This window comes from Felis catus, chromosome A1, assembly GCF_018350175.1.
Source record: "Felis catus isolate Fca126 chromosome A1, F.catus_Fca126_mat1.0, whole genome shotgun sequence".
NCBI lineage: Eukaryota > Metazoa > Chordata > Mammalia > Carnivora > Felidae > Felis > Felis catus.
This window is the reverse complement of record NC_058368.1, coordinates 209,942,506-209,955,674: the sequence shown is the minus strand read 5'-3', so window position 1 is coordinate 209,955,674 and position 13,169 is coordinate 209,942,506. Positions and strand designations below refer to the sequence as shown.

Genomic DNA, 13,169 nt, shown 5'->3' with positions numbered 1-13,169 from the left:
CATGTGGAATGTTTATGAAGAAAGACCATATACTAGGCTATAAAATAAAGCTCAGTAAAATGAAATGTACTAAGATCATACAGAGTAATATCTGTGACCATAATGGACATAATTAGATACCATTAAAAGAAGATATATGAAAAATACCCAAATGTTTAGAATTAACAATACATTTCTAAACCCTTAGCTAAAAGAATAAATCACAAAAGAAATTGGAAAATATTTTTTTAATTTTTTTTAACGTTTATTTATTTTTGAGACAGAGACAGAGCATGAACAGGGGAGGAGCAGAGAGAGAGGGAGACACAGAATCTGAAACAGGCTCCAGGCTCCGAGCTGTCAGCACAGAGCCCGACGCGGGGCTTGAACTCACGGACCGTGAGATCATAACCTGAGCCGAAGTCGGACGCCAAGCCACCCAGGCGCCCCTGGAAAATATTTTTAATTCAATAAAAATGAAAAAAATAATACCACAAAATTTGTTGGTTGAAGCTAAAACAGTCTTACAAGATAATTTAAACATTATTAATTGTTTAAATAATTATTTTAAAAAAACTTCTAAAGTCAATGAGCAAAGCTTTAAGTAAAGCAAGGAAAAGAAGAAGAAACTAAATCCAAAGTAGAAGAAAAGGAATATTAAAGTTAAAAGCAGAAATTAGTGACATTACCAATAGAAAAATAACAGGGAAAAATCAATAAAAACAAAGTCTGATTCTTTGAAAGAGTAAAATTGATAACCCTGTGGCTAGAGACATTATAGCTATTAAAAAGCTAAGAAGGCAATATTACAAATAATTTGGATCCCATAAATTTGACAGATTAAATGAACAAATTCATTGAAATACACAAATTACTGACTTAGTCAAGAAAAAGTACAGGAATGCAAATTGGTATAGCCACTATGACAAATAGTATAGAGGTTCCTCAAAAAATTTAAAATAGAACTACCTTATGATCCAGCAATTTAATTTCTGGGTATTTATCTGAAGGAAATGAAAACACCAACTTGAAAAGATATCTGAACCTCCATGTTTATTGCAGCATCATTTACAATAGCCAAGCCATGGAAACAACCTAAGTGTCCAACAATAGATGAATAAAGGAAATGCGGCATATACATACACACATATACATGATGGAATATTATCTAGTAATCTAAAAAAAGGAAATCTTGTCCTTTGTGACAACATGGGTGTACCTTGAGGGCATTATGCTAAGTGAAATAAATCAGAAGAGAAAGACAAATGCCATATGATCTTTATATGTGGGATCTAAAAAAACAAAACAACTCATAGACACAGAGAATGATTGTTGGTTGCCAGAGGCAGAGGATAGGGGGGTGGACAAAATGGGTAAAGGTGGTCAAAAGCTACAAATTTCCAGCTATAAGATAAATAAGTCCTCAGGATGTAATGTACAGCATTACATAATAGTACTGTGTTGTATATTTGAAAGTTGCTGTATTGTATTATATATTTGAAAGAGTCAGTCTTAAAAATTCTCATCACAAGAAAAAAAAATTCATAAGTATGTGTGGTGATGGATGTTAATGAGACTTACTGGGGTGATTATTTCTCAATGTGTACAAATATCAAATCATCGTGTTGTACAATTGAAGCTAGTAAAACGTTATACCTCAGTTATATCTTGATATTAAATACAAAGATAGATATCATACAAGGTATCTTCTCTGACTACATAGGATGAAGTCAGACATAAATGAATAACAGAAGGAAAACTGGCAAATTCACAAATTTGTGGAAATTAAAGAGCACTCTCTTAAACAGCCAATGGATCACAGAAGACTTCACAAGAGAAATTAGGAAGTGCTTAGAAATGAATGAAAACAAATACACAATATACCAAAATGTATGAGACACAACAAGAGCACTGTTAAGGGGACATGTATAGCTATAACTACTTACATTAAAAAACAAGAAAGATTTCAAATCAACAACCTAACTTTATAATTCAAGGAACTAGAAAAATAACAAATGTAGAGCAAAAGCTTCACAACATTGGATCTGACAATACCAAGGCACAGGTAACACAAGAAAAAAATAAACACACTGGATTTCATGAAAATTTTTAAAATTTGTACCCTAAAAGATATCAACAGAGTAAAAAGACAACCCACAGAATGGAAGAAAATGTTTGCAAATCAAATCTAATAAAGGTAATATCCAGAATAAATAGAGAACTTCTAAAACTTAACAACACAAAACAAGCATCTCAATTCAAAGACGGGCAAAGGAGTTGAATAGTTCTCCCAAGATGATATACAAATGGCTAATAAGCACATGATAGGATATTGAAGATCACTAATCATTAGGGAAAGGCAAATCAAAACTACACTGAGATATCACCTCACACCAATGGGTGGCTACTATCAAAAACCCTGAAAAATAAGTGTTGAGAAAGATGTAGAGTAATTGGACATTGTGCACTATTGGTGTGATGTAAAATGGTACAGTGCTATGGAAAACAGGATAGAAGTTTCTCAAAAAATTAAAAATAGGGGCACCTGGGTGGCTCAGTCGGTTGAGCATCCAACTTCGGCTCAGGTCATGATCTCACAGCTTGTGAGTTCAAGCCCCACGTCGAGCTCTGTGCTGACAGCTGGGAGCCTGGAGCCTACTTCTAGATTCTGCATCTCCCCCTCTCTCTACCTCTCCCCTGCTCACACTCTGTGTCTCTCAATAATAAATAAACATTAAAAAATTTTTAAATAAAAAACAAATTAAAAGTAGTATTACTGTATGATCCAGCAATTCCATTTGTGGATATATACCGAAAGGAACTGAAAGCAAGATCATAAATAGATATTTGTATACCCATGTTCATAGCAGCATTATTCACAATAGCTAAAACGTGTTAGCAACCTGAATGGCCATCAAAAGATAAATAGATAAAAGGCAACCTACTGAATTGAAGAAGATATTTACAAATGACTTATCCAATAAAGGGTTAGTATTCAAAATATATGAAGAACTTATACAACTCAACACCCAAAAAACAAATAATCCAATTAAAATCTGGGCAGAAGACATGAATAGACATTTCTCCAAAGAAGATACACAGATGGCCAACAGACACACGAAAAGATGCTCAACATCACTCATCATCAGGGAAATGCAAATCAAAACCACAATGAGATATCACCTTACACCTGTCAGAATGACTAGAATCAAAAAGACAAGAAACAACAAGTGCTGATGAGGATGTAGAGGAAGAGGAATCCTCATGCACTGTTGGTAGGAATGCACACTGGTGCAGCCACTGTGGAAAACAGTATGGAGGTTCCTCAAAAAGTTAAAAATAAAACTACCCTGCAATCCAGTAATCACACTGCTGGGGAATACAAAAACACTAATTCAAAGGGATACATGCACCTCTGTGTTTACTGCAGCATTATTTACAATAGCCAAATTATGGAAGCAGCCCAAGTGTCCATCAATAGATGAATGGATAAAGAAGATATCATCTATATACAATGGAATATTACTCAACCATAAAAACAAATGAAATCTTGCCACTTGCAACAACATGGATGGAGCTAGACGGTATAATGCTAGGTGAAATGAGTCGTTCAGAGAAAGACAAATACCACATGATTTCCCTCATATGTGGAATTTAAGAAACAAAACAAATGAACAAAGGAAAAAAAGAGACGAACTAAAAAACAGACTCTCAACTATAGAGAACAAATAGATGGTTATCAGAAGGGAAGTGGTTGGGGAGATGGGTGAAATAGGTGAAGGGGATTAAGAATGCACTTGTCTTGATGAGCACCGAATAATGTACAGAATTGGTGAATCACTATGTTGCACACCTGAAACTAATATAACACTGGTTTTTAAAAATTTTTTTAATCTTTATTTTTATTTTTGAGAGAGATACAGAGTGTGAGCGGAGGATGAACAGAGAGAGAGGGAGACACAGAATCTGAAGCAGGCTCCAGGCTCTGAGCTGTCAGCACAAAGCCCGACACAGGGCTTGAACACATGAACTATGAGATCATGACCTGAGCTGAAGTTGGGCGCTTAACCGGCTGAGCTCCACAGGCACCCAACAGTGTATGTTAACTCTACAAGGAAAGAAAGAAAGAAGGAAGGAAGGAAGGAAGGAAGGAAGGAAGGAAGGAAGGAAGGAAGGAAGGAAGGAAGGAAAGAAAGAAAGAAAGAAAGAAAGAAAGAAAGAAAGAAAGAAAGAAAGAAAGAAAGAAAGAAAGAAAGAAAGAGAGAGAGAAAGAAAGAAAGAGAAAGAAAGAGAGGAAGAAAGAAAGAAGAAAGAAAGAAAGAAAGAAAGAAAGAAAGAAAGAAAGAAAGAAAGAAAGAGAAAGAAAGAGAGAAAGGAAGAAAGAGAGAAAGGAAGAGAAAAAGAGAGAGAAAGAGAGAGAGAGGAAGAAAGAAAGAAGAAAGAAAGAAAGAGAGGAAGAAAGAAAGAATAAAGAAAGAAAGAGAAAGAAAAAAGAGAGAAAGAAAGAAAGAAAGAAAGAAAGAAAGAAAGAAAGAAAGAAAGAAAGAAAGAGAAAGAGAGAAAGAGAGAGAACGAAAGAGAAAGAGAGAGAGAGGAAGAAAGAAAGTGTTAAAGAATTCATCTTTCCTTTTTCATTCTTTTCACCTTTTTCTTCAAGCCCTTTTCCAATAATAACTTGGATGTAACTACTTCTAAATATTTCACATGACAGTGTTAGTGCCTGGCATGTATTTTCTTCCAGGTGTTAAATGAGTGGCATCCTGCAAGCTAGACAACCTGGTGCCTGCTTAGAATAAGCACAGACCAAGAGAAGCCCATGTGTGCCCTCAAAAATTAAATTGTGGAGTGAGGACACCTTTTTTATGGCTTGAGTCATGCAATTTTTTCTCCTTACCTAGAAATCTGAAGCAACTATTGTTCAATGTGGCATGAACATAAAAAAGTTTTTGGAAGAATTACAGCTTCTGTTGGCAAATACCTGAAACTCCATTATCTGATTAAAAGCTCCTCAGTTTCTTCCAGGTTTCACCTCTCTGTCTTTCTCTCCTGTGAAATCACTAGAAGTTTCTATTCCTTTATTTGTTGTGTCAAAATAAGAACTGTACTTTTTAGCATCTCTGTACCCTGAGTATAGATAGCTTGTTGTCATAGTTTTCTTCTCTTGACTTTTTCTTTTTTTAATGTTTATTCATTTTTGAGAGAGAATGAGAGAGAGAGCATGAGCAGAGAAAGGGCAGAGAGAGGGGGACAGATGATCTGAAGTGGGCCCTGCGCTGACAGCAGAGAGCCCAACACATGGGGCTTGAACTCACAAACTGTGAAATCATGACCTGAACCGAAGTTGGACACTTAACCGAATGAGCCACCCAGGTGCTCCTCTTGACTTTTTCTTCTTTGTTTTTGATTGAAGGAAACTTCCAATATAGATGTGCATAAAGACTTTCTTTTTCATGTTAACTTTGAGAGAGAGAGAGAGAGAGCACGCACAAGCAGGGGAGGGGCAGAGAGAGAGGAAGACACAGAATCAGAAGCAGGCTCCAGGCTCTGAGCTGTCAGCACAGAGCATGATGTGGGGCTCGAACCCACGGATTGTGAGATCATGACCTGAGCCAAAGTCAGACACTCGACTGACTAAGCCACCCAGGTGCCCCAAAATGTTCATAAAGACTCTAACAAGGTACAAGATTCTCCTCCTCACAAGCCTGGGCCAACCTTTGGCCATTGAGGAACGTCTTCTATTTTGTGAGGTAGAAACAGAATAGGACACAATTCTTATTACTCTTGTCAAAGAAAAGTCGTGGATTTTCTACAGGATTCGAAGAAATAAAATGAACATGCCACAACATGCTAATACTTCAGTGGCTCAGCACCATTTGGAAATAAACTAGTTCACGTAAGTACACTTCCCAGATAACTGAACATCGCCACTTTCCGGTGCAATTATTACATTTTGTTAAAATGTAAAGATGATCTTCACGCTCGTGAAGTTTGTGGGGTGAGAGTCCCCTTCAACCGGTAGCCTCACGCTCCACTGTTCCCTCCTTTCCTATTAGAGTCACCTCTCTCTAGCAGCACCCTACCTCCCTGTTGCAATTTGCTTCTATTTCTACTGTAGCATAGAAACCAGATGACCACACTTGTTGAGTTGTGACCCCAAAAAAAGCCTAGTGAAATTCTGGGACATGTTCCTTAGTTGTCCCCCTGTTATTGCTTTATGAGGTCTAAGGCCTCTTAAAATCTTTTTATCCTGGGTAGGGCTGCATAGGCAAAACACATCAATGTTTCATTCATTCATTCAACAAACAATTGTCATATGCCTCCATGCTCCATTCACTATTCCAGCTACTGGACATACAGTAGCATACAGAGCAGACTCCAGTCCTTGGGTACATAGAGTTTAAAATCTAGTCAGGCAAAGGGATACCGTGAAGAGAGCTTCAAAAAACACTGTGAGACCATGGCACAGGGGAATTAATCCACCACACATAACTCAGAATTCAAATTTCAAAAAGAAAAAAACCCTACATTTCGAAAGGACAACTTTGCAGCCAGGAAACCATAATAGTCCTATTAGAGGCATGAGTCAGAGACTCTTCAGGGAATGAGTTGTTTCTGGCAGCAGGGGCCTGTTCTGGAAGCAGGTCTGGTCCCATGCACAGCTTTGCTCTCTGGGGCCCTAACAAGAGACCTGCCCCCTGCCCCTCCCCCCCCTTCCCAGCCTCCCCCTCAGCTGTTAGTCAAACACTCTGCACAAGCCATGGAGTTATGGGGTCAGGATGTGAATAGTTGAGACATTTGGATTTGTATCCACAGCTGGCAGGAGAAAGACGCTCTGACGGGTAGCTTCTCCTCCAAGGAGTTACGGGAGTCGACCAGGAGCCTTGCTTTCAAGAATAAATAAAATGGGGGAATATGGAGCCCCCTTGGAACAGTTTCAAATTTGAAGAGACATTTAAGAAAGAGAAATATGGGCATTTCCATGAGATACGTATTATGGTCGCTGGTAGAAACATCAAGTTCGCAATTTAGTTTGGGAAAATCTGAACCAGTGCTTTTATTCTTCTTCCTCTACGGTTCCAAATTTGGTGCCAGCAAAGTGAAAAGCCCCATTCTCCCCACCCTGCACCTCCCCAAACCTCCCACTTTGTGTTTGTGAAAAGAATATAAGCAGTTGGCTGTCTTTAATGATTCTTGACAATAAGCAGGGCAATGGGCTAGATTATTTCAAAATGAAAAAAAAAAAATCTGTAAAAACATTTAACTGGTGGTTTCTGATGTGTTCCAAAATGAGAGGCTCTAAAAAGAAAGGCCTCTCTGCTTCCCATTCAGGCAGGAACTGGAGATATCAAGTCCCAAACAAGGGCCCCTGGAGCAGTAAGATGAGGTCACAACTGACCACATGAGTGGACTTTATCCAAGAAAACTCTTTGAAGGTATCCCTTCTGGTGACTGAATAGATTGTCCCCTGAGACTGAAGCAAACACAGATTTAAAAAAAAACAAAAAACACTTGGGAAAAGCCATTGCACATGGCACAGGGCTGATAAATGCCTGCTGGTTTCAGCTACTGACTGCAGGCTTCGGGCTATTTTTCCTCAACTCAGTCCTATACTTATCCAAAACTCCAGAACCTTCCATTGTGAAGAAGAGTCTGATGGTGTCAAATGAGTTTGCTTATCAGGAAAATGATATGAAGGCTTCCCTCCACTTCATAAGAACCCAGGAATTGAAAATGTACATATAATCAGAGACTCCCAGCTCTCCATCCATCAGAATCATCTCCCCAAGAGGTCATGTTCACTACCCAATGATAAAAAGCCTGCAGTGTCTCCCTACCCCTCACATCAGATATAAGTACTTTATAAAGAGCCTCACTGACATGAGCCTTGTCCTGGACATAATACCCATGTTCACTGGAGGCCAATTTCACACACTCCTTCAGCATGTATCTTGTTGACCTCCACAGACTATCTACTCTGCTGGGTGGACCTGCTCATCCTATTTCCACCTCAAGGTGAACTTGAGCCCTGTATTTTTCACACAGCCCTCTCTCCCAGAATTGGTAAACATTTGATTTCTACCCAGTTTTTCATAGATATCTTTACCGCAGGGAGCAAAGAACCTCTGAATCCCAAATAACACCAAGGTCATAGTGTCTGACCTAACGACCTGTAAAAAACTAGTTGCCTGAAACCTTGCCCATGTTTCAAGGTAAAGAGAAGGGGAGAGTATTCTCCACCAAACTTTTCACTCATGGCCAATCTTCTCACCCCTCCTAGAACCTGTGGACATAAGAGATTATTTAAAAATCTAGATCACAGTGTCAGCAATCCAGCTGATTCTTCCACTAAAAGAGGTGGTGAGTCCCCTCCCTCACCTATCCCCCCAGCCTGCCTTTGAAAAGTTTCCACCGCATGGTGATAATATGGCCACCTTTCCACATGGATGTGCCTCTATGAGGGGCTCTACCCTAGGTAATACCTTTGACCCAACCTATACCCACCCCCATACACTGTTATACTTCCCAGGTTTTGCCCTTGTTCTTCCTGGTACTTAGAACTCCCTTGTCCTCCTTTCCAATCCTGTAGACATCTCTCCAGCCTTTTCAAACTTTGGCTCAAATATAACTTCTTTCTTCATTTTCCTTTTCCTGAACTCTTAGACAATATTAACTACTCTCTCTTCCCTTATTCCCAAGGCAGGTGATTTTTTGCTCTACTTTAGAACTTAGCAGTTGTATATAGTCAACTGTTTATACATATGTCACTCTTAGCCCATGGAGGGGAAGGAATGTCTTATTTAATTGTTACACCCTCAGTTCCTAACCTTGTGCCAACCACATAGTAGATGTTCCATTAATATGTGAGATCAAATGCAAATGTCTAGAGGTTCTTTTTTTTTTTTTAACGTTTTATTTTTGAGAGACAGCACAAGCAGGGGAGGAGCAGAGAGAGAGAGAGGGAGACACAGAATCTGAAGCAGGCTCCAGGCTCTGAGCTGTCAGCACAGAACCCGACGCGGGGCTTGAACCCAGGAACCACAAGATCATGACCTGAGCTTAACCTACTGAGACACCCAGACACCCAGAAGCCCAGCCTAGAGCATTATTCTGCTGATTCGAATGCTGGCTAGTGACCCCTCCGATTTTCTCATACCAGCAAATTATTTCTTCTTATTGCAGCTCTGACCCTCACTTCTGGTTATTCTTCTTCCGCAGACCTATAGCAGGCCCACTTCTCCAGCTTTATTTTTGTGAACTCTCTGCACAAGCCAGGTGCTTGCCTGCCACCTCTAAATCTCAGTTTCCTTACCTGATAAACCTACTTGTAGCACTGTTGCATAGAGGAAAATAAAATGTATATGTAAAAAGTGTTTTGGGGGCTCCTGGGTGGCTCAATTGGTTAAGCATTCAACTTCAGCTCAAGTTATGATCTCAGGGTTTGTGGGTTTGAGCCCTGCATCAGGCTCTGATGCTGACAGCTTGGAGCTTACTTGGGATTCTGTGTCTCCCTCTCTCTCTCTGCTCCTCCCCTGCTTGCTCTCTGTCTCTGTCTCTCTCTCAAAAATAAATAAAAATCATTAAAAAAAAAAGTGTTTTGAACTGAGATATCAAACAATAATACAAACAAAATATGGAATGCATATTTCACAGTAAAATATATTTCTAATAAAAAATAGTAATGATACAAAAATAACTCACAGAATATGAATGCAAGGGAGCCAGGAATATATCTATGAGTGGCCAAAAAAAAGAATCAAGAAAATTATAACAATACAAGTATAACTAAAAAAATACACCGGACTGAAAAGTTACTGAGAATTACCAATTGTCAGAAGAAAAAACAAAAACCTTTCTCCTTTATTCGATGCTTAGAAATCTATTATTATCTCCCCATAAACACCTCAAATCCAATGTGTTCAAATCTAAACTAGAATCTCTTACCTAAACACCTCCCCCCACTGTCCCTCACTGACTAACTTGTTTCTAGTCTTATATTCCTTCTCTTGGCCAGTGCCACCACTATCCATCAGTCTTTCAAGCCTGGGAGACCTCATCCTAACTCCTCCCGAGCCTTATTCCATCTGCCCACGCTCCATCCAAGCCAGTCCCAAGTCCTATGGAGTCTAAGTTCTAAAATAGCTTGTGTATTTCTCTCCTCTTATACAAATTCATTGCCCCCACTTTCAGGCCTTTACAATTTGTCACCTGTTCTTCTTCAGTTGTGTCTCATTAGATCTTCTGTCTACAGTTCATCCTCTGTAATGCCACTAGAGAGAGCTTTCAAAGACACAAACCTTACATGGCACTTACAAATATTCTGTGGCTCCTCATAATTCACACTAAAGATTGAATTCCTTAACATGTCATTCAAATTCTTTTATGACTTAGCCCCTATTTGTCTTTCAAATTATATTTCTGTGCTCTCTTACATATCTTCTAATATAGAAAATCTTCTCAGACCTTCTCCAGGCAAGCTTCCTCCCAGATGCACCACAAGAGTGTGTGCTCACCTTAATTAGAGCATCGGGCTCACACATTGTCATCTCGAATTAGGTACCTTCCCTGTCAGACTGTACACTCTTTGCTTGTCACCGAAAATTTTTACAAGAAGATAGTGGAATTCTTCCATTGCCTCCTAATCCAGACAGGCAGTCCATGAGTGGAGTGTTAAAAAATAGAAGAGAACAAGAATGGGGGTGGAGGAATGAAGAAGAGGTTAGTCCTGGCTTTGGAGGGAGAAAAGGAGAGAGCCTTGCAGCCGCTGTTAGTGGGTGAAGAATGTAAAATACCATATCCAGCATAAGCTTGACAACATGACCCCAGCAAGGATCAAGGAGTTTAACCCTTGATATGAGTCATTATAAAACAATACAGACACCAAGTCTCCCTGCCAGGACTTTTGGGAAAGATGACTGACCAAATAAGCTTTTACCTGATGGATATGGACTAATCCCACAACACAAATGTTTTCCTGTGAATTATGTCTTGACCACATGCCAACAGGTGATTGCATTTAATGAACTACAGAATTTTTCAGAGTTCTTAAAATGTTCTCATCACTGAAATCTCCAAGGGCAGATAAACATTTCAGAATCAACACAATGGCCCAAACAGAGTAAAAACAGATCACAAAAATAATACTTGGTAAATTAAACTAGTTAAATTTAGTTCTCTGTGTTCCTCTCTCCACACAAACATCTTCATCACTGGTCTCAATATTTAACCAAGCCCAAATTTATAGCAAAAAAATAGGACATTCTAAATTCTACTTCTTTGGGAAAAAGACTTACACAAATTAAATGAGGATTTTGTCCACTTAGTCAATGCATTCTCAACCAAACTTTCTGCCCTAAAAGTATCAGTATTTATAAAGAACATAACACAGATAGTTAGTTCTAGTGTTATCATTGACTTTGTTGTCTGCAGTTTTAGATGTACCTCTTTGGATATATCTATTTTGGTGACTTATATGTCCCTTTTTCCTAATATGGGGTACAAAATAAAACTGTCTTTTTTAAATATTCAAATTAAATAACTGTGCATGCCACTCCTCTATTGTGAAAAAGTATGCATACCTCTTTAGGTTGTCTCACCTCCCATGCCAAGAGAAAAAACCCAAGGAATCTTACTCAGTCCCGTCATTACCATCTTCATGATGGAAGAAAACTGAAAACCATGAAGAGTCCATCCACTGACAGGTGCCAGGATCTGCCACAGTTGGTGATGATGAAGTGTCTGTAGAAAGCAGGTGGTTTGATAGTGAGATACAATACTTGGTTATTCCTGCAAAAACAGTGGTAGGTCACGGTATCTGTGTTGGCCACCAATCCTCTGAAGAAAGAGACCTTGGTCCCCAATGCACAACTATGCCACTGGTCTGGCAAGAGTTTGTCAAAGGTAGAATATAGACAAATAGATGGATTAAGGTCAGCAGTACTCACTACACAACAAGGATACCCTTAACTCATTACCTAGCTCATTCTCAACAATCATGCACAGCTGTTTCTCAGAGGTGCATCCACAGTTCCGGAAGAATGACATGTATATCAGCATTGCTCATCATGCATTTTGCAGACTTATGCCAATCTGTGAATATTTGCGGCTGAGCCACCATGAGACAAGGACATATTGGAGTATGCATTTAGAAACCTTGAGAGCAATTTGATGCAGCCATAACACTCAAGTACATAATTGTAGACTCAGTTCATTAGAGAGCAAATGGAGCGGTGCAGGAGCTGTTGATCCAGGTGAATTGCAAGTGGCATGAGCTACATTCTAGTGATGATTTAATAGGCTCAGGTTAACACATGAGATATTTTAAGGTTAAGTTTGCCAAGTGTAACCCAAATATTTATACAAGCCTTTTTAAATCTTTAAAACATTTTATTTTTATAACGTATTGTTCTATTTCAATTGTTAATGATATTTATATAACATATTTTTCCTTTATTGGGTGAATTAGGGAATAGTATTTGTATTCCTACTCCCATATCTAATATTGACAAGGTAGCTTGTGTTTTCTACAGATAGTTATGAAAAAAAAAAGTTTAAACAACCATTTAAAGGCCCTGGAGAGCAATCAAAAGCAGTAGAAACTGGATGGTAGTCAATCTCTGGAAGAGAACTGAATTCAATAAAATCTGTGTTTATATAGTTTTTGCCTGAGACTTCTCCCCAGTCCACACAAGCCTAAAGCAATCACACATAAGCAGAAAGTCCCAGTCTTACTGGTTTGAGGAATCAGAGTATGGAGTTTGAAGAAAGGTTTAATGAATTTAACAATGGGTCAATAGAAATTATCCAACATAAAAAGAGAAGAATAAATAAATAAAAGATTTAAAGAAGATGAACAAAACATCAGGGACCTAGAAGACAACATCAGCCAGACTAATATACTTGTAATTAGAGCCCCCAGAAGAAAATAAAAGAATGATATAAAAGAAAAAAGACTATTTGAAGAAATAATAGCCAAAGGTTTACCAAATTTTTTTGAAAAACAGCATACAGATGCAAAAAGATTAGCAACTCCCCAAGGAAAAATACGGACACACTCAGGCACATCCTAATCAAACAACTGAAAAACCAAAGATAAAAAGAAAATCTTGAACGCATTAAGATAAAAGAGACATATGACTAAAAGGAAAACAATGATATTGATAATTGTAGACTACTCATCAGAAACAACAGAG

General features: G+C 38.5%; 1 protein-coding gene across 1 annotated transcript in view; it reads right to left on the bottom strand.

Annotated features, from left to right (window-relative positions):
• The window catches only part of RANBP3L (RAN binding protein 3 like), a 290,513-nt gene that overhangs the window by 265,935 nt on the left and 11,409 nt on the right, over positions 1-13,169 (bottom strand). Inside the window, exon 2 of the mRNA XM_019811844.2 lies at positions 11,626-11,715. Within this exon, the coding sequence (XP_019667403.1) occupies positions 11,626-11,668 (43 nt within the window). The 5' untranslated portion in view covers positions 11,669-11,715. The remainder of the gene's footprint in view (positions 1-11,625; positions 11,716-13,169) is intronic.